The 27,978-nt window shown below is 48.3% G+C and overlaps 1 protein-coding gene and 1 long non-coding RNA gene across 2 annotated transcripts in view; both read left to right on the top strand.

The window, feature by feature from the left end:
- Positions 1-281: 281 nt before the first annotated feature.
- Positions 282-23,416, top strand: SFXN4 (sideroflexin 4). Its single transcript, XM_032281796.1, has 14 exons — positions 282-461; positions 1,800-1,865; positions 3,719-3,793; positions 5,501-5,527; positions 5,612-5,666; positions 6,854-6,879; positions 8,532-8,585; positions 8,668-8,724; positions 8,862-8,927; positions 10,136-10,214; positions 12,046-12,161; positions 16,044-16,129; positions 18,490-18,607; positions 23,016-23,416. Exons 1-14 carry the CDS (start codon positions 351-353, stop codon positions 23,091-23,093), a joined length of 1,014 nt encoding a protein of 337 aa, XP_032137687.1. The 5' UTR covers positions 282-350; the 3' UTR covers positions 23,094-23,416.
- A 3,309-nt stretch (positions 23,417-26,725) lies between these two features.
- LOC116554017 overlaps positions 26,726-27,978 on the top strand; it is a 1,675-nt gene continuing 422 nt past the window's right edge. Inside the window, exon 1 of the long non-coding RNA XR_004270013.1 lies at positions 26,726-27,881. This is a non-coding gene — a long non-coding RNA (uncharacterized LOC116554017). The remainder of the gene's footprint in view (positions 27,882-27,978) is intronic.

Raw genomic sequence — 27,978 nt, 5'->3', positions numbered from 1 at the left:
GGTCAGGTTGCTGAGGGCCCCACTAGCAACCTTTCCGGGTCTTCGCATTAGGTACTGTGATGTGGGGTTCCGATAGTGACCCCCTCGGGGCCTGGAGGTGGCCCGGCTCCCCAGAGGTGCGGGGCAGGGCAAGGAGGGTTGGGTGGACTTGGCCCGTGGGAGAGCTGGGCTCGCCGGAACAGTGGGCGCGCAAGGGCCTCCAGGCGCGGAGACACCGGCTGTCGGGCGCTCGGGCCTGGGGCGGGAACTGCGGATGCGCGCGGCCTGGGGCGGGGCTCGCCGCCTGGCTCCTCCTCCGCGCGCGACCCGGCAGCAGCGGCGGCAGCGGCAGCCACTCCAACCAGCACAAAATGTCCCTGGAGCAGGAGGTGGAAGCGCAGCCCGGGCGGCTCCTAGGAGGCAGCGACGCCGGCGCCAACTTTATTGAGCCCAACGTGCGCTTCTGGATCAACGAGCGCCAAGTACAGCCCGGACCCGGCGCGGCTGGGGGCGGGGAGGGCGCGGGCGGGGCCGCGTGGAGTCGGGCCGGCCTGGGTGACCTTGGGCAGGCCACGTGGTCGCCCCCCACTCCGTTTCCTGGTCCCGGAGTTGCGCTGGGAACGCGCACCAACCGCCTGACCCCTTAGGCTGCGGGAAGGGGCGCAGGGGAAACCCAATTTGCCAGATGCCCACGGCCACAAGGTCACCCTCCAGATCGCCCTCTGGAAGGGTCGCAATCCGCGCAGGTGGCTGCTCCCTGCCGCCTGAGCTGTGGCTGAGCAGCAGATTGGGGAGAAACAGGCCCCCCCATCTTGGTAGGCTCAGCCACTCTCGGTGAGACCCCCGAGGCCTTGGGAAGCCACCTTTGGGCAGGAAATAAGCAGGACTCACCTCCCTGCGGCGTCTAAGGCAGCACAGTCCAATAGAAATATGATGTGAGCCTCAGAAGCAATTAAAAATGTTCTAGTAGCCACATTAAACAAGATAAACAGCTGAAATTAATTTTAACAATACAGTACTTTCAGCCCAACAGGTGCAAAATATTAACATTTCAACATGTAACCAGTAAAAACATTCCTGAGTTATTTTACTCGCTTTTTTGGTACAAAGTCTTCCAAATCCTGCGTCTGTTACACCCGCAGCAGATCTGGCTTCAGCTGTATGTGGCGAATCGGAGAGCAGGGCTTTAGGGGGTTCTCTCTTAGGCTTCTCCTAAAGTGAGGTCCAGCCCTGTGTTTTAGGTGGGGAAATGGAGAAGGGACAGTCAGCTCAGGTGGATCTAGCAGAGCCAGGGCTTAAAGCCAGAGCCACTGCAAAGTTTGGGGCTTGTTGGAGCAAACCTCCTTTCCCTAGTGTGACCCTCCAGCTGCACCATTGAGCCCTTAATTGGGCATCCATCCTTTACCACTGGAGTGAAGCCTTACAGCAACCAGAGAGCGAGGCCACAGATTCTGAAATCTTCTAGGACATTGCCTTGAGGTCATGTGTGAGGTATGAACCTAGGGCCATTTTGAACCCCAAAGCCTGGGCTTTTAACCCTCCAGGGCAATGTGATACTGAGCAGTTAAGGGCACAGACTTCTGAGTCATTTCCTGGCTGTGTTGCCTTGAGTACATTCATGAGTCCCTCACAGCCTCAGCTTCCTCAGCTGGAGAATGGGGAGATTGGGAGGATCCCAGGAGATGATGCCAGTAAAAGGCAGATTGCAGACCCTGGCAGGTTCTCAAAAAAAAAAAAAAAAAAAAAAAAGCCAATCGTTATTATTATATCTTTATTTTTCTGCTGCCATTAACTTGTCTGTTGCTTTTCTCCCTCCTAAGTCCTTTATTCAACGATTTCTTAAATGGACGGAATTATTAGATCCTACAAATGTGTTCATTTCAGTTGTAAGTATTTTCTTGTTTTCAGAGCTAATGAATTTCACATTTTATTTTGAAACTTAACACATGTCCCTTTTCTTTTTTTTGTTTTTCTTTGAGCTGGAGTTTTGCCCTTGTTGCCCAGGATGGAGTGCAATGGTGCGATCTCAGCTCACAGCAACCTCTGCCTCCTGGATTCAAGCAATTCTCCTGCCTCAACTTCCCGAGTAGCTGGGATTACAGGCATATGCCACCATGCCTGGTTAACTTTGTTTTTTTCAGTAGACACTGGGTTTCTCCATGTTAGGCTGGTCTCAAACTCCCGACCTCAGGCCTGGCCTGTAGTTATTTAAACTACCTTTTTTTTTTTTTTTTTTTTTTTGAGACGGAGTTTCGCTCTTGTTACCCAGGCTGGAGTGCAATGGCGCGATCTCGGCTCACCGCAACCTCCGCCTCCTGGGTTCAGGCAATTCTCCTGCCTCAGCCTCCTGAGTAGCTGGGATTACAGGCACACGCCACCATGCCCAGCTGAATTTTTGTATTTTTAGTAGAGACGGGGTTTCACCATGTTGACCAGGATGGTCTCGATCTCTTGACCTCATGATCCACCCGCCTCGGCCTCCCAAAGTGCTGGGATTACAGGCTTGAGCCACCGCGCCCGGCCCTTAAACTACTTTTAAAAGGGACACTTTAAAAGTAGTTGAAATAACAGAATCTGTGTATATTATTGTGTTTATTCCTTCTGAATGAGCTTGTCAGATTGGAAGGGGTAAAGAAAAGCATACATCTGTCGGACACTGTGGCTCATGTTTGTAATCCCAGCACTTTGGGAGGCCAAGGCAGGTGGATCACCTGAAGTCAGGAGTTCGAGACCAGCCTGGCCAACATGGTGAAACCCTGTCTCTACTAAAAATACAAAAGTTAGCTGGGCGTAGTGGCAGGTGCCTGTAGCCCCAGCTACACGGGAGGCTGAGGCAGGAGAATTGCTTGAACCCAGGAGGCAGAGGTTGGAGTGAGCCGGATTGGGCATGCCACTGCATGCCAACCTGGGTGACAGAGCAAGACTCTGTCTCAAAAAAAAAAAAGTAATAAAATTAGAAGCAAATATAACCAAAGGTTTACAGTTGTTAATTCTGGGTGAGGGGATTATAGTGTGTGGCCATTCTTTGTATTTAATTATTTTTTTCTCAAATTAAGAAATGGAGGCTAGCTGTGGTGGCTCATATCTGTAATCCCAGTACTTTGGGAATCTGAGATGGAAGGATCTCTCAAGAGTAAGAATTTGAGACCAGCCTGGGCAATGTAGCAAGATCCTAGCTGTACAAATAAAAATTTTAAAAGTTAGCCAAGTGTAGGTGGGTTGTGCCTGTAGTCACAGCTACTTGGGAGGCTGAGGCAAGAGGATCACTTAAGCCCAGGAGTTTGAGGCTGCAGTGAGTTGTGATTACACCACTGCACTCCAGCCTGGGCAATAGAGTGAGACCCTGTCTCTTAAAAAAAAAATAAGAAAGAAAAAGAGAGAGGAAATAAGACTGAACTGATTAGACATAGAAGTGGGTGAGGGAGGACTTCTTGGTTTCTGACATGCACAGCCAGGGGATGGTGGCACCATTTAGTGAGACAGTTGACATCAGAGAGTGGGAGAGGTGACAGCACCATTGCAGGCAGCTGCTGGAGCATCTAGGAAGAGAAAGGCCTAAATCTGCATGGCACTGAGGGCTATCCTAATGGGTGGAGAGCCTAGGGCACCACATGGCTTGAAATCAGGCATGCAGTTGAAGTCCAGTGCATGCTGGTGAGTGAGCTGGTGATTCCTCCATCTGGGGATAAACCTGAACGATGTTGAGATCATTGCTTGATTTCTTGATATCTGATTTTAGGAAAGTATAGAAAACTTGAGGCAACTATTGTGCACAAATGAAGATGCTTCCAGATCCGCCTTGGAGGACCAAAGGGTATGTTTCATGTGCTGAGGTCTGGCTGGTTCAAGGCTGGGTATAGTTGCCCTCAGATGGTTCTGCTGCATGGTCTGAAGTCAGGTGGAATTTGGCCGTGAATCTCTCTCTCTCTTTTCTTTTTTTTTTTTCCCCCTCCCTTGGGAGCCACTGAGCTATTGGCTATTAATGCTGTCATTGTTATATATCGCCCAGAGGACCAGCTTTTCAAAACTGGGTTAGTTTTTTAAATGTGGTTAGAGTTCTTTTTTTTTTTTTTTTTTTTTTTTTTTTTTTTCTGAGACGGAGTTTCACTCATGTTACCCAGGCTGGAGTGCAATGGCGCGATCTCGGCTCACCGCAACCTCCGCCTCCTGGGTTCAGGCAATTCTCCTGCCTCAGCCTCCTGAGTAGCTGGGATTACAGGCACGCACCACCATGCCCAGCTAAAATGTGGTTAGAGTTCTGTCCCATAAACCAGACAGCAAGTGTCCCCCTATGCAGTGGATATTCATGGGGATTTCATGCAGCTGATTCCTGGAGCCCCACGGCAAACTCCAGAATTCAGACAGGCCTCTGAATTCAGAATTTATTTTCCACTACAGGCAGTGTTTCTGCCCATAGGCTCAAATGGACTGTTCCTTATCTAACTTGCAGTGTGGGGCTTTCTGGAGCTCACAAACACAAGTTTCTCAAGGCAGCCTATGGAGAGCTCACATATTTAACTTACTTTTTCTAAGAATGTGTTGGGGACCCTGGGCCGACAGCTGGCTCTGTTGCAAGTGACTTGGCTCATGGCATAGTGTGTCGTCAGTATATAGCCTGCTCTGCTCTAAGCCAGAGGCAAGCTGGATTCAGGGGCTCATATGAGGAATAAGTTAGGTGTCACTCCTCTCCAAGAGTAGAGACAGGACTTTTTTTTTTTTTTTTTTTTTTTTTTTTTTTTGAGACGGTGTCTTGCTCTGTTGCCCAGGCTGGAGTGCAGTGGTGCAAGCTCGGTTCACCGCAACCTCCGCCTCCCGGGTTCAAGTGATTCTTGTGCCTCAGCTTCCTGAGTAGCTGGGATTATGCACCACCACACCAGCTAATTTTTGTATTTTTAGTAGAGACAGGGTTTCACCATGTTGGTCAGGCTGGTCTCAAACTCCTGACTTTGTGATCCGCCTGCTCCAGCCTCCCAAAGTGGGGGATTACAGGCGTGAGCGACTGTGCTGGCCTGAGACAGGACTTTTTAATATTCTGGTCAGTTTCTCTGTGTGGCTCATCTCTTTGCTTGCCATTGGTTCATTTGTTTATTCATATGATTCATTTACTTTGATTTGTTCGCCAATGTGGTGGAAAACAGCTCTGGCCTTCATTCTCTAAAATGTAGAACAAAGGTGGTCTCAGAAATGAGACTGGCAGAGAGATTCTTTAAAAGCTTTTTTTTTTTACGCTGAGTGTGATGACTCACCCCTGTAATTCCAATGCTTTGGGAGGATGACTTGATGTCCAGAGTTTGAGACCAGCCTGGGCAGTGTAGCAAGACCCCATCTTTACTAAAAATTAAACAACTAGCTGGGAATGGCATGACGGTGAGGTGGGAGGATCGCTTGAACCCAGTAGTTCGAGGCTGTGCTGCAGTGAGTGATGATCAAGCCACTGCACTCCAGCCTGGGTGATGGAGCAAGACCTTGTCTCTTGAAATTTTTTTTAATGAAGCAAAGCTATTCTTTTTTCTCCTTTAAGATACAAGAAGCTTGGAAGCGGAGTCTTGTAAGTTTCAGCCTCTTTCTAATTTTTAGTGTCCTAAAATAACAAAACCAGACATCCAGCTAAACTTTGCATCTCTTCTTGAAGTCAACAGTGCATCCCGACAGCAGCAACCTGATCCCCAATCTTTTTCGACCTGCAGGTGAGTTGGCTCTAATTTTCAGAAGGGGGTTGGGAAGATGTCGTTTGTAACACTTAGAAAACTCTGCCTGCTGGATCACCTGAGGTCAGGAGTTCAAGACAGCCTGGCCAACATGGTGAAACACCGTCTCTGGTAAAAATACAAAAAATTACTTGGGCATTGCAGTGGGTGCCTATAATCCCAGCTACTCAGGAGGCTGAGGCAGGAGAATCTCTTGGACCCAGGGCAGAGGTTGCAGTGAGCCAAGTTCACACCATTGCACTTCAGCCTGGGCAAAAAAAGTGAAATTCCATCCTAAAAAAAAAAAAAAAAAAAAAAAGAAACTCTGCCTGCCTTGCTTTAGTATTCCCCCAGTAGGATTTCTTTTTCTTCTCTTTTTTTTTTTTGAGACAAAGTATTGCTCTGTCACCCCAGGCTGGAGTGCAGTGGCGTGATCTCAGCTCACTACAACCTCTGCCTCCCAGGTTCAAGCAAATCTGCTGCAACCTCCTGAGTAGCTAGGATTACGGGTGCCTCCCACCAGTCCCAGCTAATTTTTTTTTTTTTTTTTTTTTTTTTTTTTTTTTTTTTTTTTTTGGTATTTTTGGTTGAGACCAGGTTTCATTATGTTTGCTAGGCTGATCTCGAACTCCTGACCTCGTGATCTGCCCACCTTGGCCTCCCAAAGTCCTGGGATTACAGGCGTGAGCCACTGTGCCTTGCCCTGTTATAGTAATTTTATGTACATACTTTTATTATTATTATTTTTATTAGAGATGGGATATCACTCTGTTACCCAGGCTAGAGTGCAGCAGCACCATAATAGCTCAAAGCAGCCTCCAACTCCCAGGCGCCGCTGATCCTCCTGCCTCAGCCTCCTGAGTAGCTGGGACTACAGGGTCATGCCACCACACCTGGCTCTAAATTTTTTTGTGGAGATGGGGGTCTCACTACCTCTATAAAATAGAGGCTGGTCTCGAATTCCTGGCCTCAACCCATCCTCCAGCCTCAGCCTACCAAAATGCTGAGATTACAGGCTTGGCCCACCACTTTATTAGAAAGCAAAAAAAGAATGAGTGGAAAATGTCCTTTGAGGTCTGTGCCTTCTGGAAGCTAGGGAAGAGGTGTTCAGGTGGGTGGTCCCCTTCTAGCCCCCTCTGCCTGGGCAGCTGCAATCATTGCTACCTTCTCTCTTCTCTTCCTGCCAGCGTTCCTGCCTTTCATGGTGCCCGCGGTGAGCAAATGGACACTTGCCGTTAGGAGACTAGGGGCTTGGGAAGATGGCCACCTTCCTCCTAACCTGGGCTGTGTCCCTTCAGCCCCCGACCCCTGTCCCCATGACTGCCTGATGGATGGTTGTGGACCCCACTGATAACCCATGGTTGCCATTCATATGTTCTTGTCCCCACTCCCTCTCCCTCCCTGCACCCGCAGAGAGTTAGGCATCCAGGCCTCTGGAAGGTCCACAGCTTCGCAAGGTCATCCCTTTTCTGGATACCCAAGTATTAGCAGAGCACCGTAGAAGAGGCCAGTGAGTCAGGATGCGTTCCCTACACAAACCCCTCTCCACCAAGTCCTCCCCCACACAGCCCCTCACCTGGGACCTGACATTGCCCCGTGAGGCTTTCCCACCTTGGCTCTTGGGAGGTGCTTTTCTGTTTTTTGTTTTGAGACAGGGTCTCACTCTGTCACCCAGGCTGGAGTGCAGTGGCGCGATCTCGGCTCACTGCAATCTTCACCTCCTGCGTTCAAGCAATTTTCTTGTCTCAGTCTCCTGAGTAGCTGGGATTACAGGCGCCCTCCACCATGCCCAGCTAATATTTGTATTTTTAGTACAGATGGGGTTTCACCATGTTGGCCAGGCTGGTCTCTAACTCCTGACTTCAGATGATCTGCCCACCTTGGCCTCCCAAAGTGCTAGAATTATAGGCGTGAGCCACCATGCCTGGACTGGTGTTTTGTTTTTCGAAATAGGGTCTTGCTCTGTTGCCCAGGCTGGAGTGCAGTGATGCAATCATAGCTCACTGTAACTTCAAACTCCTAGGCTCAGGTGATCCCCCCCGACTTCAGCCTCCTGAGTAAATGGGATTACAGGTACTCATCACTATGCCAGGCTAATTTTTTTTATTTTTAGCAGAGACAGAGTCTTGCTATGTTTCTCAGGCTGGTCTCAAACTCCTGGCCTTAAGGAATCTTCCCAGTTTGGCCTACCAAAGTGTTGAGTTTATAGCCATGAGCCACCACTCCAGCCTAGGAGGTACTTTTCCACACCACAGGCTCCTTTCTGCTTCCCCTAGCAAATGTGGGGTTTTTTTTGTTTGTTTTTTTTGAGATGGAGTCTCACTTTGTTGCCCAGGCTGAAGTGCAGTGGCACCATCTTGGCTCATTGCAACCTCCGCCTCCTGGATTCAAGTGATTCTCCTGCCTCAGCCTCCCTAGTACCTGGGATTACAGGTATGCACCACCACACCCGGCTAATTTCTGTATTTTTAGTAGAGACAGAGTTTCACCATGTTGGTCAGGCTGGTCAAGAACTCCTGGCCTCGTGATCCTCCCGATTTAGCCTCCCAAAGTGCTGGGATTACAGGCATTAGCCACCGTGCCCAGCCAACAGATGTGTGCATCTTAGCCACCCTGCTGGACTGAGGCCCTGGAGACACAGCCTGCTGTGTGCTCCTGGATGTCCTGGAGCTGCTAGTTTGGTGTTTGGCAGGTGCTCACTCAACCTTGTCAACTAACCTGCAGCCCGTGCACCCACCACCAGCCTCTCCTGCCCCAGGTCCTTGGGGGCTCCGTTCTCCCTCTGCCCTGGAAAGTTCTTTGCTACGGCATGTCCCACCCCCCTGCCACTAAACACTTGTAACTGCTCCACTTTCTTCTTAAAAGGTATTTTTTTCAATGATGCCACCAAAAGGGATCACGTCCATGATTTTACCTAAGGTAACAATTCTTCCTGTTTCACGATTGCTGAATTCTGTTACACTTGAAACCAAAATGCGATCCATTTGCCCCCTCTCGGCAGGTTTACCTCTATGCCTACCTGACGGCGTTCAGCATCATCAATGGAAACAGAAGTTACGTGAGTATTGTGAGACCCAGAGGGTGTGTGGTTTTGTGTTGTTTCTTTCGGAGTTGGTTGTATGTGTTTGTTTTTAAATGATCTTTGCTGGGCAAAACTGTGACATTTGCAGAATAAGTACTTTTGTTTCTCCTCAGACTTGTCATCCACTGGAAAGATCATTCCTAGGGGTGGCAGCCTTTGCTTCGTCAAGCTTCATTGGAGTAGGTATTTTTAGAATCTGACAAATCTTTATTCCTCAGAATCCAGAAAGCTTTATTTATTCCAATTTCAAATTTATGTTCCAATTTAAACAATTTTGAAAGTATGAATAGGAAATAAAAGTCACCTTTAATCCTATTATCCCAAAATAATCACGTTAATAGTCTAAGATTCCAATCATATACTTGATGCTGTTATCTTTTTATTTTTTCTATTTTCTTTTTCTTTCTTTCTTTTTTTTTTTTTTTTTTTTTGAGACGGAGTTTCGCTTTTGTTACCCAGGCTGGAGTGCAATGGCACGATCTCGGCTCACCGCAACCTCTGCCTCCTGGGTTCAGGCAATTCTCCTGCCTCAGCCTCCTGAGTAGCTGGGACTACAGGCACGCACCACCATGCCCAGCTAATTTTTTGTAGTTTTAGTAGAGACGGGGTTTCACCATGTTGACCAGGATGGTCTCAATCTCTTGACCTTGTGATCCACCCGCCTCGGCCTCCCATAGTGCTGGGATTACAGACTTGAGCCACCGCGCCCGGCTCTTTTTCTTTTTTTTTTTTTTGAGACAGAGCCCCTCTCTATCACCCAGGCTGGAGTACAAGGGCATGATCTCAGCTCACTGCATCCACTGCTTCCTGGGTTCAAGTGATTCTCCTGCCTCAGCCTTCTGAGTAGATGAGATTACAGGCATATACTGCCACACCCAGCTAATTTTTTGTATTTTTAGTAGAGAAGGGGTTTCCCCATGTTGGTCAGGCTGGTCTCAAACTCTCGACCTCAGGTGATCTGCCTGTCTTAGCCTCCCAAAGTGCTGGGATTACAAGAGTGAGCCACCATGCCTGGCCAGTACTGTTATCTTTTTAAAAATTGGTTTATGCTGCACAAATATGTTATATAAGTTGTGTATTGCTTTGGATGTCAGGACATTGTAGTGGTGAAAGATGGAGATGTGGAGATGTTAGCATCAGACAAACCTAGGCCCTCATCCTGGCTCAAACCTTTAATGGCTCTGTGACTCGACAACTTACATACCTCACTAAGCCCTGTTGACTCCTTAGATGAACAGGGAGAGGACCTCCATGTTGCAGGAATTTGAAAAATACATGAAGAGGAGTCTGACTTGTCTTAGGAACTAGGTCAGGGCAGACTCTCTGCTAGTGAGTAGGTTCCACTGAGTTTTCAGTCCTGTGCAGTAATTTTTCTCTTCTTTTCTAGTTAATACCTAACTTTATCCAGATGAAGTTTTCCTCGAATACCTTTTTAATGAAAAGAATTTTACCTGCAGCTGTCCATGGTAAGCAAGAAACGCTGGAGCCTGTAGTCTGGGTGGGGTGTCTTTGTGGTCTGTGAGCCTTCCTTCATCTCCAGAGACACCTGGGTCCCTTGGCACATTGTGACTGATGACAGGTGCCCTTTGCAGCCTGTCAGGCCCTAAGCCCAAATTAGGTCTTTGGTTTGAGAGGTGATACTTTCTGTAGATATGCCATTAATGGCCAAAGAATGAACATAAGACTGGAAACACAAATATTTTTTTTTTTTTGAGATGGAGTCTTTCTTTTTTTTTGAGACGGAGTTTCGCTATTGCTACCCAGGCTGGAGTGCAATGGCGCGATCTTGGCTCACCACAACCTCCGCCTCCTGGGTTCAGGCAATTCTCCTGCCTCAGCCTCCTGAGTAGCTGGGACTACAGGCACGCGCCACCATGCCCAGCTAATTTTTTGTGGTTTTAGTAGAGAGGGGGTTTCACCATGTTGACCAGGATGGTCTTGATCTCTTGACCTCGTGATCCACCTGCCTCGGCCTCCCAAAGTGCTGGCATTACAGGCTTGAGCACCGCGCCCGGCCTTTGAGATGGAGTCTTGCTCTGTCACCCAGGCTGGAGTGCAGTGGCATGACCTCAGCTCACTGCAACCTCTACGTCCTGGGTTTAGGTGATTCTCCTGCCTCGGTCTCCCAAGTAGCTGGGATTACAGGCATGTACCACTACACCCAGCAATTTTTTTTTTTTTTTTTTTTTTTTTTTTTTGTATTTTTAGTAGAGACAGGCTTTCACCATGTTGGCCAAGCTGGTCTTGAACTCCTGGCCTCAAGTGATTCGCCCACCTCGGCTTCCCAAAATGCTGGGATTAGAGGCATGAGCCACTGTGCCTGGCCCTACATTTTAAAGATTATCTGCGCAAACATTCTACATACATTATTTCACTTAATCCTGACAACAACTTTTGGGTAGGAAATATTCCTATGTACAGATGAGGAGACTGAGGCACAGGGAGGTTAAGGTTAAATAACTTGCCTAGAGTTACACAGCGAGCAAGTGGTTAATACAGGGATTCCAACCCAATGTCAGTGGCAGAGATATTAGCTGAATATTTTGACTCTACCAGCCTATAAGTTTACTATGCCATGCTCCAAATTTGGGTTTGGGAATCATAGCAGTTTGAGAAGTTGGCAAACTGATATCAGCAGTGAAATTGAGGAAATGGTGTTGTGGAAATCTTACAACTTTGGCCAGGTATGGTGGCTCACGCCTGTAATCCCAGCACTTTGGGAGGCTGTCTCTGGCAGATCCCTTGAGGTCAGGTGTTTGAGACCACCCTGACCAACATGTTGACACCTGTCTCTACTAAAAATACAAAAATTAGCTGGGCGTGATGGCACATGCCTGTAATCCCAGCTACTTTGGAGGCCGAGGCAGGAGAATTGCTTGAACCTGGGAGGTGGAGGTTGCAGTGAGCCGAGATCACGCCATTGCACTTTAGCCTGGGTAACAAGAGCGAAACTGTCTCACAAAAGAAAAGGAAACCTTACAACTTAAGCAAAGATGAGGGTTATGTTTCCAGGTTCCTGGGGTTTGTCCTGGAATCCGCTAAGGAAGCAAGGTTGCTGGAAGCTGGTCCCAGCTGGGTCAGGATCCAAGACTGAGTAGCCAGCAGTTCCGAGCCCACCTCCACAGCCCCGGGAGAGCATGTGGTTGGCCCAGCCCATGGCAGGTGACCACCCAAGGGTAAAGAAAGGGCAGCTGCCAGAGAAAGAGGCTGGAAGTGGGCATACAGCCAAAGAGATGTTCCTTTGCTGGAACAAGACTCATCCCGTGTTGTGTGTTCCTTACTTCTTTACATCTACAGGACAAGTAAGTGCAATGAATGTCTTCACATCCCGAAGTCTTGAGACCACTAAGGGGATTGCAGTCATGGACAAGGAAGGCCATGTCCTAGGTCATTCCAAAATTGCTGGGCAAAAGGTGAGAAACAGCATAGAACTATAGCTGCTTACCCTTTGGGCAAAGACTTGACTTTTCTGTTTGAAAGCCAGTAACAAATTCATGTCTGCCTTTAACCTTTCTTTACGCATCTTTCCTCAGCATGCTGAGAGAGAAATTTTGCCTTTTGCCCCCTGATATGTAAAAGATGGGATGTTAGTCTGGGTTCTCTGGAGGAACAGAACCAATGGGATCTATGTACATATCTTTTTTTTCTGAGACAGAGTCTTGCTGTGTCGCCCCAGCTGAAATACAGTAGTGCAATCTTGGCTCACTGCAACCTCTGCCTCCTGAGCTCAAGCGATCCTCCCATCTCAGCCTCTCAAGCAGCTGAGACCACGGGCACACACCACTGCACCCAGCTTATTTTTGTATTTTGTAGTAGAGACGAGCATTCACCATGTTGGCCAGGCTGATCTCAAACTCCTAAGTTCAAGCGATCTTCCCGCCTTGGCCTACCAAAGTGCTGGAATTACAGGTGTGTGTCACTGCACCCAGGCAGTACATGTCTAATAAGAGATTTGTTCTAAGGAATTGGCTTGCACAATTGTGGGAATCTGCAGGGCAGGCCTGGAGGCTGGAAACTTGGGCAGGAGCTGCTGCTGCAGTCTTGAGGCAGAAGTTCTTCTTTGGGAAACCTCAGTTTTTGCCTATAAGGCCGCCGACTGATTGAATGAGGCCCACCCACCCACATTGTGAAGGGTAACCTTTTCTTTTCTTTTCTTTCTTCCTTTTTTTTTTTTTTTTTTTGAGACTGAGTCTCGCTCTGTCATCCAGGCTGGAGTGCAGTCACATGATGATCTTGGCTCACTGCAGCCTCCGCCTCCCAGGTTCAAGCGATTCTCCTGCCTCAGCCTCCCAAGAAGCTGGGATTACAGGCATGTGCTATCACGCTCGGCTAATTTTTATACTCCTGGCCTCAACTGATCCTCCTGCCTTGGCCTCCCAGAGCACTGGGAGGTGTGAGGCACTGCACCCAGCTAAGAGCAAATATCAAATCAGCAAGTTGTTCCCAGCACCTCCTGCCTGCCAGGCTCAGTGCTAGGCTCTGGAGACCCACACCGTTGGCCACTGAGAGCCCCTGCTCCCCAGGAGCCCCAGCCTCCCAGCCAGAAGGTAGCCTCAGGCCTGTCTGGCTGTCTGGAGTCCATCTCACCAGCAGAAACTTCATTTTGGGGATAAGTGGCATGTTAGGGTCAAAGGAAAGCTTTGTTGATCTGCTTTAAAAAAAAAAATAGTCGGCCGGGCGCGGTGGCTCAAGCCTGTAATCCCAGCACTTTGGGAGGCCGAGGCGGGTGGATCACGAGGTCAAGAGATCGAGACCATCCTGGTCAACATGGTGAAACCCCGTCTCTACTAAAAATACTAAACATTAGCTGGGCATGGTGGTGCGTGCCTATAATCCCAGCTGCTCAGGAGGCTGAGGCAGGAGAATTGCCTGAACCCAGGAGGCGGAGGTTGCGGTGAGCCGAGATCGCGCCATTGCACTCCAGCCTGGGTAACATGAGTGAAACTCCGTCTCAAAAAAAAAAAAAAAAAAAAAAATAGTCTTTTTTTCTCTGAAGCGTAAAGTGTGTGCAACTATGCGTAAGCATAAACATTCTTCTGTCGCCTCCCTGTCCCTGGAAGGTGATTTTCTTTGGCTACAATTTCAGAAAATGCGTAACCAACAATATCTGATGGTAACAGGGCACCGCTGGTCAGATTTCAGGTGATTCCTGGATGTTGTTTCCCCCAACTGGCCCCATAAGCCACTCCTTTGCACACAGTACCTCCTAATGATGGCGTCTTACTTCGAGTGTCCTTCCCAAACACGGGATCAATGGAGAGAGGCGGGCCTCATCCCACTGATGCGGAAACATAGCACGCCAGCAGCCGCTTTTCCCTTCCGGAAGTCAAGCAATTTTACTTTACCTCCCTGAGACTTTTAAATTTTATTTTATTTATTTTATTTTAGAGACTGAGTCTCACTGTGTCGCCCAGGCTGGAGTGCAGTGGTGTGATCTTGGCCCACTGCAACTTCCACCTTCTGGATTGAAGTGATTCTCCTGCCTCAGCCTCCCGAGGAGCTGGGATTATAGGCATGAGCCTCCATGCCCGGCTGATTTTTGTATTTTTAGTAGAGTTGGGGTTTCACCATGTTGGCCAGCCTGGGCTCGACTCCTGACCTCAGGTGATCTGCCCACCTCAGCCTCTCAAAATGCTGGGATTACAAGCATGAGCCACTGTGCCTGGCCACTGAGACCTTATTTTAAAAACAGACCTCCTCAGCTTCCTCTGTTTTTTTGGGGGAAAGGCATTCCCTGCAGAGGGAACTGCAGGAGCGTGACTGTCACCCGAAGCAGGGCAGAGGTGTGAGCAGAGAGCAGGGGCCGGGCGGTAGGAGGAGCTGGCAAGGTAGGTCAAAGCCAATCGTGGGAAGCTAGAAATGGAAGGAACAGAGTTCAGGGAAGGATGGGGACAGGTGTGCCTGCTCCTCTTGAACACACAGTGTGCTGTTTGTGGTGGTGTGTCTTACCCAGGGGTGGGTTCTAAAGTTAACATGCTAGCTACTCGGAAGGCTGGGGCAGGAGGATCACTTGAGGCCAGGAAGTCAAGACGGCTTGGGCAACATAGTGAGACCACATCTCTGCAGTAAATCAAAAAGTTACTTGGGCTTGGTGGGACATACCTGTGATCTTGGCTACTTGGGAGGCCGAGGTAGGAGGATCGCTTGAGCCTGGGAGGTCAACACTGCAGTGAGCCATGATCACGCCACTGTACTCCAGCCTGGATGACGGAGTAAGACCCTGTCTCTAAAAATAAACAAAAGTAGAATGTGAGCTGTTTTATACTCAGAATTTCCCTTACAAGTCCCTTGAAGTGCCCTTGAGGGTACCTGGTTTTGTGCATATCACCCATGCAGTAAATTGTATGTTTAAATGTTTGATATATATAGAAAAGTTTACAAAAATGTTATAACCTGTATATAACACAATTTTTTAGTGTAACACTTGTAATTCGCTATATGAAACGTGGGTATGGACAGGCGGCCTCGTGTGGGTCCCATGCTGTGCCCGCATCCTCAGAGCTGGGCATTTGGAGGCGCCCCCACTAGCAGGTGTGGGAGTTGCTGCCGAGCCAGGTCAGGACAGGAGCCAGTGGCAGAGACCTGGCTTGGAAGGGAAATACAGAGCGAACCTCTGTGGCCAATCCAGCGTTTCCACCGAGGAACAATTTGGTTCTCCGTGAGGATTTGTCTAGAAGCCACCTTTGCTTGTACTTAGTGTGGATAGTTTATTGGAGGTGGTTTGGCAGATGGATGGAGACCACTGTGGAGTCAGGAGGAGGTGAGTTCCCTCTCAGCTATTCCTGCACCAAATGCAGCCGACCGCCACACACCTGTACGTGGAAAGGTGCAGGGAAGGCGTCCCCTCTGCCTCTTTCCATGGGTGTTTTTTTTTCTTAGTGAGAAGAGAGGGTTGCTGTTGCCTGTCTCTGGCAGGATTTTTGGGATCCCTGGAAATCGTCTTGCTCCTATACTAAGCTTTTTTTTTTTTTTCTTTTTTGAGACAGTTTCACTCTGTTGCCGAATCTGGAGTGCAGTGCAGTGGTGTGATCTCAGCTCACTGCAACATCTGCCTGTCAGGTTCAAGTGATTCTTGTGCCTCACCCTCCTGAGTAGCTGGGACTACAGGTACATACCACCACACCTGGCTAATTTTTTTTATTTTTTGGTAGAGACCAGAGTTTCACCATGTTGGCCAGGCTAGTCTCAAACTCCTGACCTCAAGCGATCCACCTACCTCAGCCTCCCAAAGTGCTAGGATTACAGGCATGAGCCACCGTGCCCGGCCTAAGCTGCTTTCTTTTCATTTTTGCTAGGCTATTAGAGAAACAACAGTGTCCAGGGGAGTGCTGCTTGGGACCTCAGCTCTGATTCCTGAAGTCTTCACCGTCTTCTTTAAAAGGTAAGAGGCACGCTCATATCCCCAGGTAGGAAAAAACATTTTGAAAGTCAAATTCTTATAAAACCTGTCAGATACTGACCCTGGTGGAGGATGGGAAGAGGTTGGCTCAGTGACCTTCCCATAAACACTCATCACAGCTAAGACAGTCTCATTGATTGGGGCAGATGTGGAAATCCAGGTGTGTGGATTCCCCTGAATGGGGAATCTGGCCCAGGTTCTGCCCGAAGTTACCCTGCATCATTGGCATATCCAAGGACCTTCCACGGCCATTTCCTCACCTCTAGAATGAGGGGCTTCGATGATGTGCAGGTTCTTCCAGCTCTGATGTGCTGTGAATATTGCTCAAGCCCTCCCCTCCACACCTTCGTCCAAGCATGTTTTAAATTAGCTTCAGCGACTTCGGATTCAGATTCATCCCTTTTAAGAAGCCAGAAATGGCCCATGAGGTAGAGGACCTGGGCATCAGTCATGGTTTCTGTAGCCATCAGTTTGAGAAACCTAATCTACAAGAGCTCAGGCCCGAGGGGAGATGTGGGGCTTTAGGGACCGGAACTGGCAAAGAATGCAGCCCATGACAGCTTGAACAGAAGCTCCCCTGCTGCGCGTCTCCCTCTCACCCTCATGGGTGTTGGTTCCTTCTCTCCTGCCAGATTGGCTTCCTCATACTGATGAGGGACCCACTTGCTAGTAACTCCCATCTCAGCCTCATAGCTGCCTGATCAGAGGTGGAACACAGCAAACCCCAGGGGAGGCAGGAATGTCTTCCCCCTCAGGGCGGACTCCTGGGTAAGGGTCCTGTGGGCCTGGGTCGGGTTGTGTGCCTGGCACTGCACATCTCCCCTCCATTGTGCACGAGGCTGGGAATTGCCTGCTAGGACCACACATGGAGCACATTTCCAAGAAGGAGAGATGGGACGGGCGTGGTGACTCACGCCTGTAATCCCAGCACTTTGAGAGACTGAGGTGGGCAGATCACCTGAGGTCAGGAGTTCGAGACCAGCCTGGCCAACATAGTGAAACACTGTCTCTACTGAAAATACAACAATCAGCTGGGCATGGTGGCAGGCGCCTGTAATCCCAGCTACTTGGGAGGCTGAGGCAGGAGACTCACTTGAACCCGAAAGGGAGAGGTTGCAGTGAGCCGAGATCACACCATTGCACTTCAGCCTGGACAATAGAGTGAAACTCTATCTAAAAAAAAAAAAAAAAAAAAAAAAAAAAAAGGACAGAGGATGGCAGCCAGCCTGGGCAGAACCAACCATTACTTTCCCAAGCATGATCGAGCTGGATGGGCGCAGAGACTTTTGCTCCAGCAGACACTCCTGGGCTGCTCTGGCTGGAGGTCCTGTTAAAGCTGGGCCCACATCCTATGAGGCCTACCTGCATAGCACAGGCTGCCTGGTAGGGAGAGAGGGTCCATTTCTCAATGGGCATGGAGGTGCCTGGACGGACGGAGCCATCAAGTGACCTCCCAGAAGCACCATGACAGCAGGTGGTTCCCAAGCTGGAGTGTCCTTGGTGGATCTTCTAACTTGGCTCTCTCAAAGCCCCACCCCAGGGTAGAGACCACATTCTTTGTCTCTTACACTCTCTGAAGGTCAAAGTCAGGATGTCACATCCACATCAGAATAGCCCAGAGAGCACAGGCTCTGGAATCTGTGAGCAGCTTTTGAGCCGTGGGATTTTGGACAAGTTACTTTACTTCACCAGTCCAGGCCTTCATTTTCTCATTTGCGTGAAGGGGATGAAAATAACACAAAGCTCAGAAGGCTATGGAGGTACCAAGCGAGCAAGTGCTGGTGACGTGTTGGACACCATGCCTGACGCACACGGATGCAGCTGCTCTTCTTGCCTGTTGGTGACTTGAATGGGCCTGCAGCGGCACGCAGGATGGAATTTGCCATCGGAGAGCAGAAGCTCAGCCACTGAAAACAGGCCCTAGGCTGGGCACAGTGGCTCACGCCTGTAATCCCAGCACTTGGGGAGGCCACGGCAGGCAGATCACTTGAGGCCAGGAGTTCGAGACCTACCTGGCCAGCATGGTGAAACCCCATCTCTACTAAAAATACAAAGAAATTAGCTGGGTGTGGTGGCGTGCCCCTGTGGTCCCAGCTACCTGGGAGGCTGAGGCAGGAGAATCGCTTGAGCCCGGGAGACAGAGGTTGCAGTGAGCCAAGATCACACCATTGCACTGCAGCCTAGGTGACAGAGGGGGACTCAAAAACAGAAAACAGGCCCCAATCCAGCTGTTCAGGTGCACTAAATATTTTTAAAAAAAACAGGCCCCGATTAGCTGTTCAAAAAATAAATAAGCCCTGATAGTTTAATATCACTTGTGAGCTGTGCCTTGTCTCTTACAGGACCCCGTTTTCTCGGACAAATGCAGGGTCATTGTGGATCTGGAAACTGGCTTGTACTGTCGCGTCAATGGGACTGATGTTGCCAATTTCTTTTAGTTTGTTTCCACAGGTTGGACGGGTAAGTGCCCCCATTCCACTTTTCTCTAAAAGGTTTTTATTTTGCAGTTGTAAGAGTAAAATAAATTATTCTTCTAAAAAATCTGCAAAAAGTTTACAAAAGTATAAAACAAGATGAGGTGCAGTGGTTCACATCCGTAATCCCAGCACTTTGGGAGGCCAAGGTGAGAGGATTGCTTGAATCCAGGAGTTCAAGACCTGCCTAGGCAACATAGTGAGACCCCCATCTCTGCAAAACATAATACACAAATTAGCTGGGTGTGGCAATGCACACCTGTTGTCCTAGCTGCTCAGGAGGCTGAGGTGGGAGGATTACCTGGGTCCAGGAGGCTGAGGCTGCAGTGAGTCGTGATTGTGCCACTGCACTCCAGCCTGGGTGACAGTGAAACCTTATTTCAAAAAACTAAAATAATGAAACAAAATACCTGCTGGGTTCGGTGGCTCACACCTGTAATCCCAGCACTTGAGGAGGCCAAGGCGGGTGGATCACCTGAGATCAGGAGTTCAAGACCAGCCTGGCCAACATGGTGAAACCCTGTCTCTACTAAAATATAAAAATCAGAAGGGCATGCTGGCAGGTGCCTGTAATCCCAGCTACTTGGGAGGCTGAGACGGGAGAATCGCTTGAACCTGGGAGACGGTGGTTACAGTGAGCTGAGATCGTGCCACTGCACTCCAGCCTGGGTGACAGAGTCAGACCCTCTCTCAAAAAAAAAAAAAAAAAAAAAAAAACCGGGTGCGGTGGCTCATGCCTGTAATCCCAGCACTTTGGGAGGCTGAGGCGGGTGGATCACCTGAGGTCAGGAGTTCAAGACCAGCCTGGCCTCGTCTCTTAAAAACAAACAAACAAACAAAACACAGCTGACTTTTGAACAACCTGGGGGTTAGGAGTCAAAAATCCAAGTATAAGCTCTGACTCCCCAAAAACTTAACTATTAATAGCCTACCGTTGACTGGAAGGCTTACCAATAACATAAAAAATCAAGTAACACATATTTTGTATATGTGTTATATGCTATATTCATACAATAAACTAGAGAAAAACAGAATGTTATTAAGAAAATCAGGCCAGGTGCAGTGGCTCACGCCTGTAAAAAAAAAAAAAAAAAAGCTTTGGGGAGGCCGGGTGTGGTGGCTCATGCCTATAATCCAAGCACTTTGGAGGCCTAGGCGGGTGGATCACCTGAGGTCAGGAGTTCAAGACCAACCTAACCAACATGGTGAAACCCCATCTTAAAAAAAAAAAAAAAGCTTTGGGAAGCTGAGGCAGGTGGATAACTTGAGATCAGGAATTCAAGAGCAACTTAGTCAACATGGTAAAACCCCAACTCTACTAAAAATATAAAAATTAGCCAGGTGTGGTGGTGCCCATAATCGCAGCTACTCGGGAGGCCGAGGCAGGAGAATCACTTGAACCTGGGGAGGTGGAGGTTGCAATGAGCCAAGATCATGACATTGCACTCCAGCCTGGTTGACAGAGTAAGAGTCTGTCTCAAAAAAAAAAAAAAAAAATCATAAGGAGAAAATGTATTTACTGTTCATTAAGTGAAAGTGAGTCATCAGTTCCAGTGAGGATCAAGGACTTCATCCTTGTCATCTTCATGTTGAGGAGGCTGCGGAGGAGGAAGAGGGGTTTGTCTTGCTGTCTCAGGGGTGACTGAGGGGGAAGAAAATCAATGTATAAGTGGACCTGCATCCTTCAAACTTGTATTATCCAAGGGTTGACTGTAATGATATTTATATCTAATTCTATCCCTCAAATCTCTTGGTGCAGTTTTGGGTTCTGTTTTTCTTTAACAGTATTTCATAAGCATTTTTTTCTGGAGCATAAAAAGAAATCTTATAAAAATATTTAATTAAAGAAATTTTAAATAGTCCAGAATGTTCTGTAACTACACCCTGTCCAGTGGAACTTTCTGCAGTGATGGAAATGTGCTATAATAGCTTGGTGCTGTCCAGTATGGTAGCCATGAGCCACATGTGCTACTGAGCACTTCAAGAGAGGCTGGTACGGCTAGGAAACTGAATTGTAAATTAACTTAAATTTTATTGACTTATTTAGAGACAGAGTTTTGCTCTTGTTGCCCAGGCTGGAGGGCAGTGGCACGATCTTGGCTCATTGCAACCTCCGCTTCCCAGGTTCAAGTGATTCTTCTGCCTCAGTCTCCCAAGTAGCTGGGATTACAGGCATGCACCACCATGCCTGGCTAATTTTGTATTTTTAGTGGAGATGGGGTTTCTCTACACTGGTCAGGCTGGTCTCGAACTCCTGACCTCAGGTGATCTGCCTGCCTTGGCCTCCCAAAGTGCTGGGATAACAGGTGTGAGCCACCATGCCCGGCCAAGTTAAATTTTAAATGAGGTACTCTTGTGTGCTTAGTGGCTACTGGACAACCCAGTTCTGTAGATAATTTATAATGGAATTTATGATGAGTCAGACTGCCTGGACTCAGATTCCAGCTTCTCCATGACCTTGGTCAACTTGCTTAGTTTCCTTATCTGTTAAAGAGAGCTGAAGGTAATGGCATCTCTGCAAAGGATTGTTGCTTAATAGGTAGCAAGGACGTTTTTTTTTTTTTTAGGTCAGAAAGTCAGCTTTTTTTAATGTCCAAAGCTCTGCCATAAATTTCTAGCAGATGTCAAGGATATTATTGATGCTAGCAGATATTAGCAGTTTCTTGACTAAAACTTTCAAATGCTTGTTTCTGTCACTATAAATATATATGCCTTCAAAAGCATTTATGTTTATGGAATGATCTTGTTCGGATCCCAGATTTTATAGGTTTAGGTTGTAGGATCATTCATTCAAGCAACTTTGCCAGCACAACGTAGAAGTTTCAAATAGTTATGCTTATTACTGTGCTGTAGGCGGGAGCTTGGGGAGTGAGACAGCATCTCAGAATAAAATTTCAGGCCAGGCATGGTGGCTCACATCTGTAATCCCAGCACTCCGGGAGGCCAAGGTGGGAGGATCACTTGAGCTCAGGGTTCGAGATCACCCCGGACCTCATCCCTATTCTGAAACAAAATTTTTAAAAAGAAAAAATAATAATAATTAGCCAGGCATGGTGGTATGTACCTGTAGTCCCAGCTACTCAGGCAGATAAGGTAGGCGGATCACCTGAGCATGGGAGGTCAAGGCCACAGTGGGCCCACAGAGTGAGACCCTGTCTCAAAAAAATAAAATTAGTAGGGTGAAGTGGCACATACGTGCAGTCCCAGCTACTCAGAAGGCTGCGGTGGGAGGATCACTTGAGCGGAGAGGGAAGAGTTCATACCCAGTGGAGGGTGGGGAGGCTGCAAGGACTGGGGGCCAAGTGCCAGGGCCTACACAGCCAGACCGAGGAGGTGGGCCGCAGGTGAGTCATGCAAGGTTGAAAGGGGCAGAACTCCCAGAGGCCAGAGTTGGGGCAGGAAAGGGAGTCAATCTCATGCATGACCCCAGATGCTAAGACATGCTTGCTGTACTTTGAAAATACCCTGTTGGGCTGAGTTCATTACATTCTTTCTACGTTTATTTTTTGTTTGTATGTTTGAAACAGGGTTTCACTCTGTTGCTCAGGCTGGAGGGCAGTTATGATCACAGCTTACTTCAGCCTTGACTCCCAGGCTCAAGTGATCCTCTGGCCTCAGACTGCCAAGTAGCTAGGACTACAGGAACGCACCACCACACTTAGATAATTTTTTATTTTTTTGTATAGATGGGGTCACACTATATTGCCCAGGCTGATTGCAAACTCCCCAGCTCAAGTGATCCTCCTGATCTCAGCTCGCTGTAACCTCCACCTCCCAAGTTCAAGCAATTCTTGTGCCTCAGCCACCAGAGTAGCTGGGACTACAGGCATGTGCCACCATGCCTGGCTAATTTTTGTATTTTTTGTAGAGATGGGGTTTCACCATGTTAGCCAGGCTGGTCTTGAACTCCCAGCCTCAAGTGATCTACCCGCCTCAGCCTCTCTCAAAGTGTTGTGATTACACGCATGAGCCATTGTGCCCAGCCATCTTAAAACTTTTTAATGGAAACTTTCAATTACAAACAAATGTAAACAACAATAATAGGCCAAGGGTGGTGATGCGTGCCTGTAGTCCCAGCTACTCGGGTGGCTGAGGCATGAGCATCACTTGAACCTCTAAGGTGGAGGTTGCAGTGAGCTGAGATCGTGCCACTGCACTCCAGCCTGGGCAACAGAGCAAGACTCTGTCTCAAAAAAAAAAAAAAAAAAAGTTTAAAAGAAGTTCCTTTACTACTTGGGTGATTTAAAAGAAAATAGGTTACATTTTCTGCTATGGATTAGACATTATTGAAAAAGATGTACTGTGAAATGGTTGCTTTCAGAAAATGATTTTTTAACTTGGCGTCTGAGGCAAGAAAAACTATTAATAGAAATATGAATTTAACTATTTTTCAGATACAGTGCAGTCAGCTTGAAGAGGATATTCAGTCCTTAACAGAAGAAACGGAACTCTTTTATCACAGAGGGTTGTAGGCGTGAGTTTTAGGTGAATTTATGTGGTTCCTGCATGAAAACCTTGCCCTCTCCAGGTTCGGTTTAGAGAACTCTGCCACAAGTCTTCTGGGAACCCCAGAGGTGTCTGTGCTGACAAGGTGACTTAAAATTCCACACTGAGATCGTTCCCAGGCTGGTGTGTCTGGGGTTTTTAAGGCTGGCTAGAGAAGACAGCAGGAAGGGGCCCCCATCTGACACCTTGGGGATTGTTGAGGGGATAGTTGGAGTGAGTCTCAGCCTGTGAAAGGGTACTATGAAATCACTAATTAATAAACCTGTCTCAAGTTGAGTATTTGAAGAAAGAACACAAAGAGTCCACCGTGCCCAGGACACAGGCGTTAAATGGATAGCCCGTCTCAAGTGGAACACGCACCCCTGGGGAGCTGTTTATGGCCTCTAACCCCAAAAGCAATCTTGTTTCCTTACTCAGCGTCCTCCATTCTAGAAGTCTACTTAAAACTTTTGCTGCCCTCACCCAGTGCCTCCTTTCTCCTCTCTGCCAAAGGACCCTGCCTCCTCTGCCAGGAAACCAAGGTCAGCAGTGAAGCCTCCCGTCCTGCACCCACACCCACACCCATCCTTCCTCCATGCAAGGCCAGCGTCCTCCAGACTCTGGGCCCCTCTCTGCTTCCTCAGGGCTGTGCTCTGCAGCCTCTGTCTGCTGGGTCCTTCCCTGAAGTATGTAAACTGCTTGTCAGCCAGGTGCAGTGACTTACACCTGTAATCCCAGAACTTTGGGAGGCCGAGGCCAGTGGATCATCTGAGGTCAGGAGTTCGAGACCAGTCTGGCCAACATGGTGAAATCTTGTGTCTATTAAAAATACAAAAATCAGCCGGGTGTTGTGGTGCGCACCTGTAGTCCCAACAACTCGGGAGGCTGAGGCAGAAGAATCACTTAAACCCAGGAGGCAGAGGTTGTAGCGAGCCAAGATCGTGCCTCTGCACTCCAGCCTGGGCAACAGAGACTCTAACTCAAAAATAAAGTGCTTGACACCGGCCACATTAGAGACAGGAACTTGCTGTCACCCAGGCTGGAGTACAGTGGCACAACCATAGCTCACTGCAGCCTTAAACTCCTGGGCTCAAGGGACCCATCTGCCTCAGCCTCCTGAGTAGCTGGGCCCCCGCCACCGCACCTGGCTGTAGCCAGACACCTTAAGAGTTGTCCACCCTCACTGTCTCTGCCCTGCCCACCGTTCTGCTGAATCTTCTCTCATCCGTGACCCACTGAATGTTGTACTGCCATGCTGCTGGGTACTCAGGCTGGTCACTGAGCTGCCTACTCCGCTGCACTTTGCCATTTGGATGTCCCAAACACCTCAAATTCAACCCACCGAAACCTGAGATCAGCTCTCCCTCCCAGTCTCCCTCCCAGCTCTCCCTCCCAGGAATTGACACCACCACCTACCCAGGTGCAGCAGGCAGGATCCCTGGAGCACCCTCTCCCCACCTTACTCCCAGCCTATTCAGTAGACTGGGCCCAGGACACATAGTCTGGAACCCTCCTATGCCCACTGCTACCTCCCAGTGCAGTCCCACAGCACCCCCTGCTGGCCTGCCTGACCTATCTGCCTACTCCCCCAAGTCTGATTCCAGTCTGCTCTTCTAAACTGCACCTGCTGAACAGCTTTTTTTTTTTTTTTGAGACGGAGTCTTGCTCTGTCACCCATGCTGGAATGTGGAGCCCAGTGAGGTGATCTTAATCTCCACCTCCTGATTCAAGTGATTCTTGTGCCTCAGCCTCCTGAGTAGCTGGGACTACAGGTGTGCGCCAGCTACCATACCCAGCTAGTTGTTTTTTTTGTGTTTTTTTTTGAGACAGAGTTTCGCTGTTGTTGCCCAGACTGGAGTGCAATGGCACGATCTCGGCTTACCGCAACCTCCGCCTCCTGGGTTCAAGCAATTCTCCTGCCTCAGCCTCCCGAGTAGCTGGGACTACAGGCACGCACCATCATGCCCAGCTAATTTTTGTATTTTTAGTAGAGACGGGGTTTCATCTTGTTGACCAGGATGGTCTCGATCTCTTGACCTCATGATCCACCCGCCTCGGCCTCCCAAAGTGCTGGGATTACAGGCTTGAGCCACCGCGCCCGGCCTTTTTTTTTTTAGTAGAGATGCGGTTTCACCATGTTGGCCAGGCTGGTCTTGAACTCCTGACCTCATGATCCAGCCACCTCGGCCTCTCAAAGTGCTGGGATTACAGGCATGAGCACCACACCTGGCCTGAAAAGAAGCCTTAAATGGCTTAGTGCGTCACGATGAAGCCCACATTCCTCACCACAGCAAGCCTTTCTTGTACTCCTATCCTGCCATTCCCTCCCCTCCCCTCTAAACCCCTCCAGGTCTTCACAGGGGCTGTGGGCTCTCTTCCGGGCCTTCACACAGCTGTTTCCTTCAGTCTGAGTGGATGTCTGCTTATGCTTCAGGTCTGACTTTGATGTTGATCACTCCCTCTGGGAGGCCTTCCAGGACTGACAGCATGGAACTGGGTGCCTAGCTGTGTGTTCCCATATAGACATTCTTTTTTTTTTTTTTTTTTTTTTGAGACGGAGTTTCACTCTTGTTACCCAGGCTGGAGTGCAGTGGCGCGACCTCGGCTCACCGCAACCTCCGCCTCCTGGGTTCAGGCAAGTCTCCTGCCTCAGCATCCCAAGTAGCTGGGATTACAGGCACGCGCCACCATGCCCAGCTGTTTTGTATTTTTAGTAGAGACGGGGTTTCACCATGTTGACCAGGATGGTCTCGATCGCTTGACCTCGTGATCCACCCGCCTCGGCCTCCCAAAGTGCTGGGATCACAGGCTTGAGCCACTGCACCCGGCCCCATATAGACATTCTAACGGCTGTTTCACATATGAGGCCTAGCACTAGCTGCACTGCAGCAGCCTGTCTGCTGACCCTGTTCCCCCAGCTGACTGCACAGCGCCTCGAGAGGAGGGGCTGCTGCCCATCAGGGTGGCTCAAAATATAACACAGGGCATGGCGCGGAGTAGGTACTTCAACATTCGTGTACTGGAGGAATGTTTGCAACGCACCCTACCCCAAATTACCAAAGAATTTATCTGTGGTTTTGTTTTCCCAAGGCCAGAATGGTGGTTATTTCCAAATAACCATCATTTGGTGAGGAAAGTTTCACCATAGCCTAAAAGGACATCAATAAATGGCTGCCTGACCGCGGGCTTACACTAACCAAAATTAAAGTCAGAGAACAAGATGGGCAAGAGCTGCAGGTGGAAGTTTAACCACTAACAGGTGAACAGAAATGTGAAGGCACCTTCCAAGGACGGGAGACTGAAGTTACAGAGGCAGCCCAGGAAGGCGGGTGGAGGAGAGCTAGGGTGGGAGGGAAGGGCGTGGTGAGGGATGGTTTCAACCTTTTTTTTTTTTTTTTGAAACTGAGTCTCTGTCACCCAGGCTGGAGTGCAGTGGTGCCATCTGGGCTCACTATAACCTTTGCCTACCGGCTTCAAGCAATTCTCTTGCCCCAGCCTCTCAAGTAGCTGGGGCTACAGGTGTGTGCCAACATGCCCAGCTAATTTTTCTATTTTTAGTAGAGACATGGGGTTTTACCACACTGGCCAGGCTGGCCTCAAACTCCCTACCTCAGGTGATCTGCCCGCCTCAGCCTCCCAAAGTGCTGGGATTACAGGTGTAAGCCACCGCACCCGGCCAGCTTGAACTTTTAGACAGGTCTTTTAATAATTCCCTAGTGCGCTCACAGTTGGAAAGAGGGTTTTTTCTCCTTCTCTGTGGAATGAGCAGAATTAGAGAAAGAGGGGAAAATTTGTCACCCACTTAAAAGTAGTTGAATATCAAAATACTTTATTTCTGCATCATAAATTTATAATTTGAACTGATCATTAGCTAATATATAATACAAGAAAATGAGGAAGGAAAAGATGTTAGTATTTTTCATTTCCATAAAGTGCAGATTTAATTTTCAATTGCTTGCCTTAGTAAACATCGTCTCATTTCATGACCTCACCTGCCCTCACTCAAAAAGGGAGGGTAATTTTTATTTAACAAATATGTAAAACCAAGAAAATATGAAAGATCCAATAATGTGTTTTGCAAACATGTTTCCAGGTAAGGTTTCCAAGGACATCAGTACTGAGTGAAAAATAATCCTCTACAATCAATATGAATGAATACACTAACAAGTACAACATTTAGACCTCCATGCTTATTTGGCCATTTTAAGGTCTCCAGTTATGAAAAAGGTACATAACTGAACGAACAGCTTGCCTTGACGTGGCCAAATTACTTGCACCGAAGTTGCTGGAAGCCTTTCTCTGTTTTGGCCCCTTTAAGAAGTTAATTCTCATATTCCCTTAGCAATAATATAAGGTCACTGTTTCAGTCCTACACACTTTTATAGTCAATGGGCTTCCTGGATTACCACATAAAGACTGGCACCCTTTTCAAAAGAATATTGCTAACAGGGTTAAATGAGTGCTAATGGCTGAACGCTTGCCAAATGCTTCCTTCTGCGATAGTATAAATATGCATTATTAAAGTTGTCTAATCAAGTATAAAATATATGCAAAACTCTCATAATAAAGGCAAAATGCTCAAAGGCCAGGAAAAACCTTTTTTTTTTTTTTTTTTTTTTTTTTTTTTTAACTTTTACAAGAAAGTGCAACTGCATGGTCTCTTGAATGATCTTCTAGACAATTCTGCAGAAAACTTAGCAGTTTGGCTCAGAAAGTAGAGTTCCTCAGGAGGAATTAAAGTTCTTCCTAGAAGAATACAAAGTGGGCCGGGCGCGGTGGCTCATGCCTGTAATCCCAGCACTGTGGGAGGCCGAGGCGGGTGGATCACGAGGTCAAGAGATCGAGACCATCCTGGTCAACATGGTGAAACCC

The sequence above is a fragment of the Sapajus apella genome, unplaced genomic scaffold (genome assembly GCF_009761245.1).
Source record: "Sapajus apella isolate SASKATOON/1434 unplaced genomic scaffold, GSC_monkey_1.0 scaffold13, whole genome shotgun sequence".
NCBI lineage: Eukaryota > Metazoa > Chordata > Mammalia > Primates > Cebidae > Sapajus > Sapajus apella.
Note: the sequence above shows the minus strand (reverse complement) of the source record. Positions and strands in the feature narration are given on the sequence as shown.

Bases quoted from the DNA above. Each gene is read 5' to 3' on its own strand.
- SFXN4 (XM_032281796.1), top strand. From the start codon at position 351: ATGTCCCTGGAGCAGGAGGTGGAAGCGCAGCCCGGGCGGCTCCTAGGA. The intron at 462-1,799 runs GTACAGCCCGGA...CTCCCTCCTAAG, and splicing joins TCTGGATCAACGAGCGCCAA to TCCTTTATTCAACGATTTCT. The intron at 16,130-18,489 runs GTAAGAGGCACG...TGTCTCTTACAG, and splicing joins TTCACCGTCTTCTTTAAAAG to GACCCCGTTTTCTCGGACAA.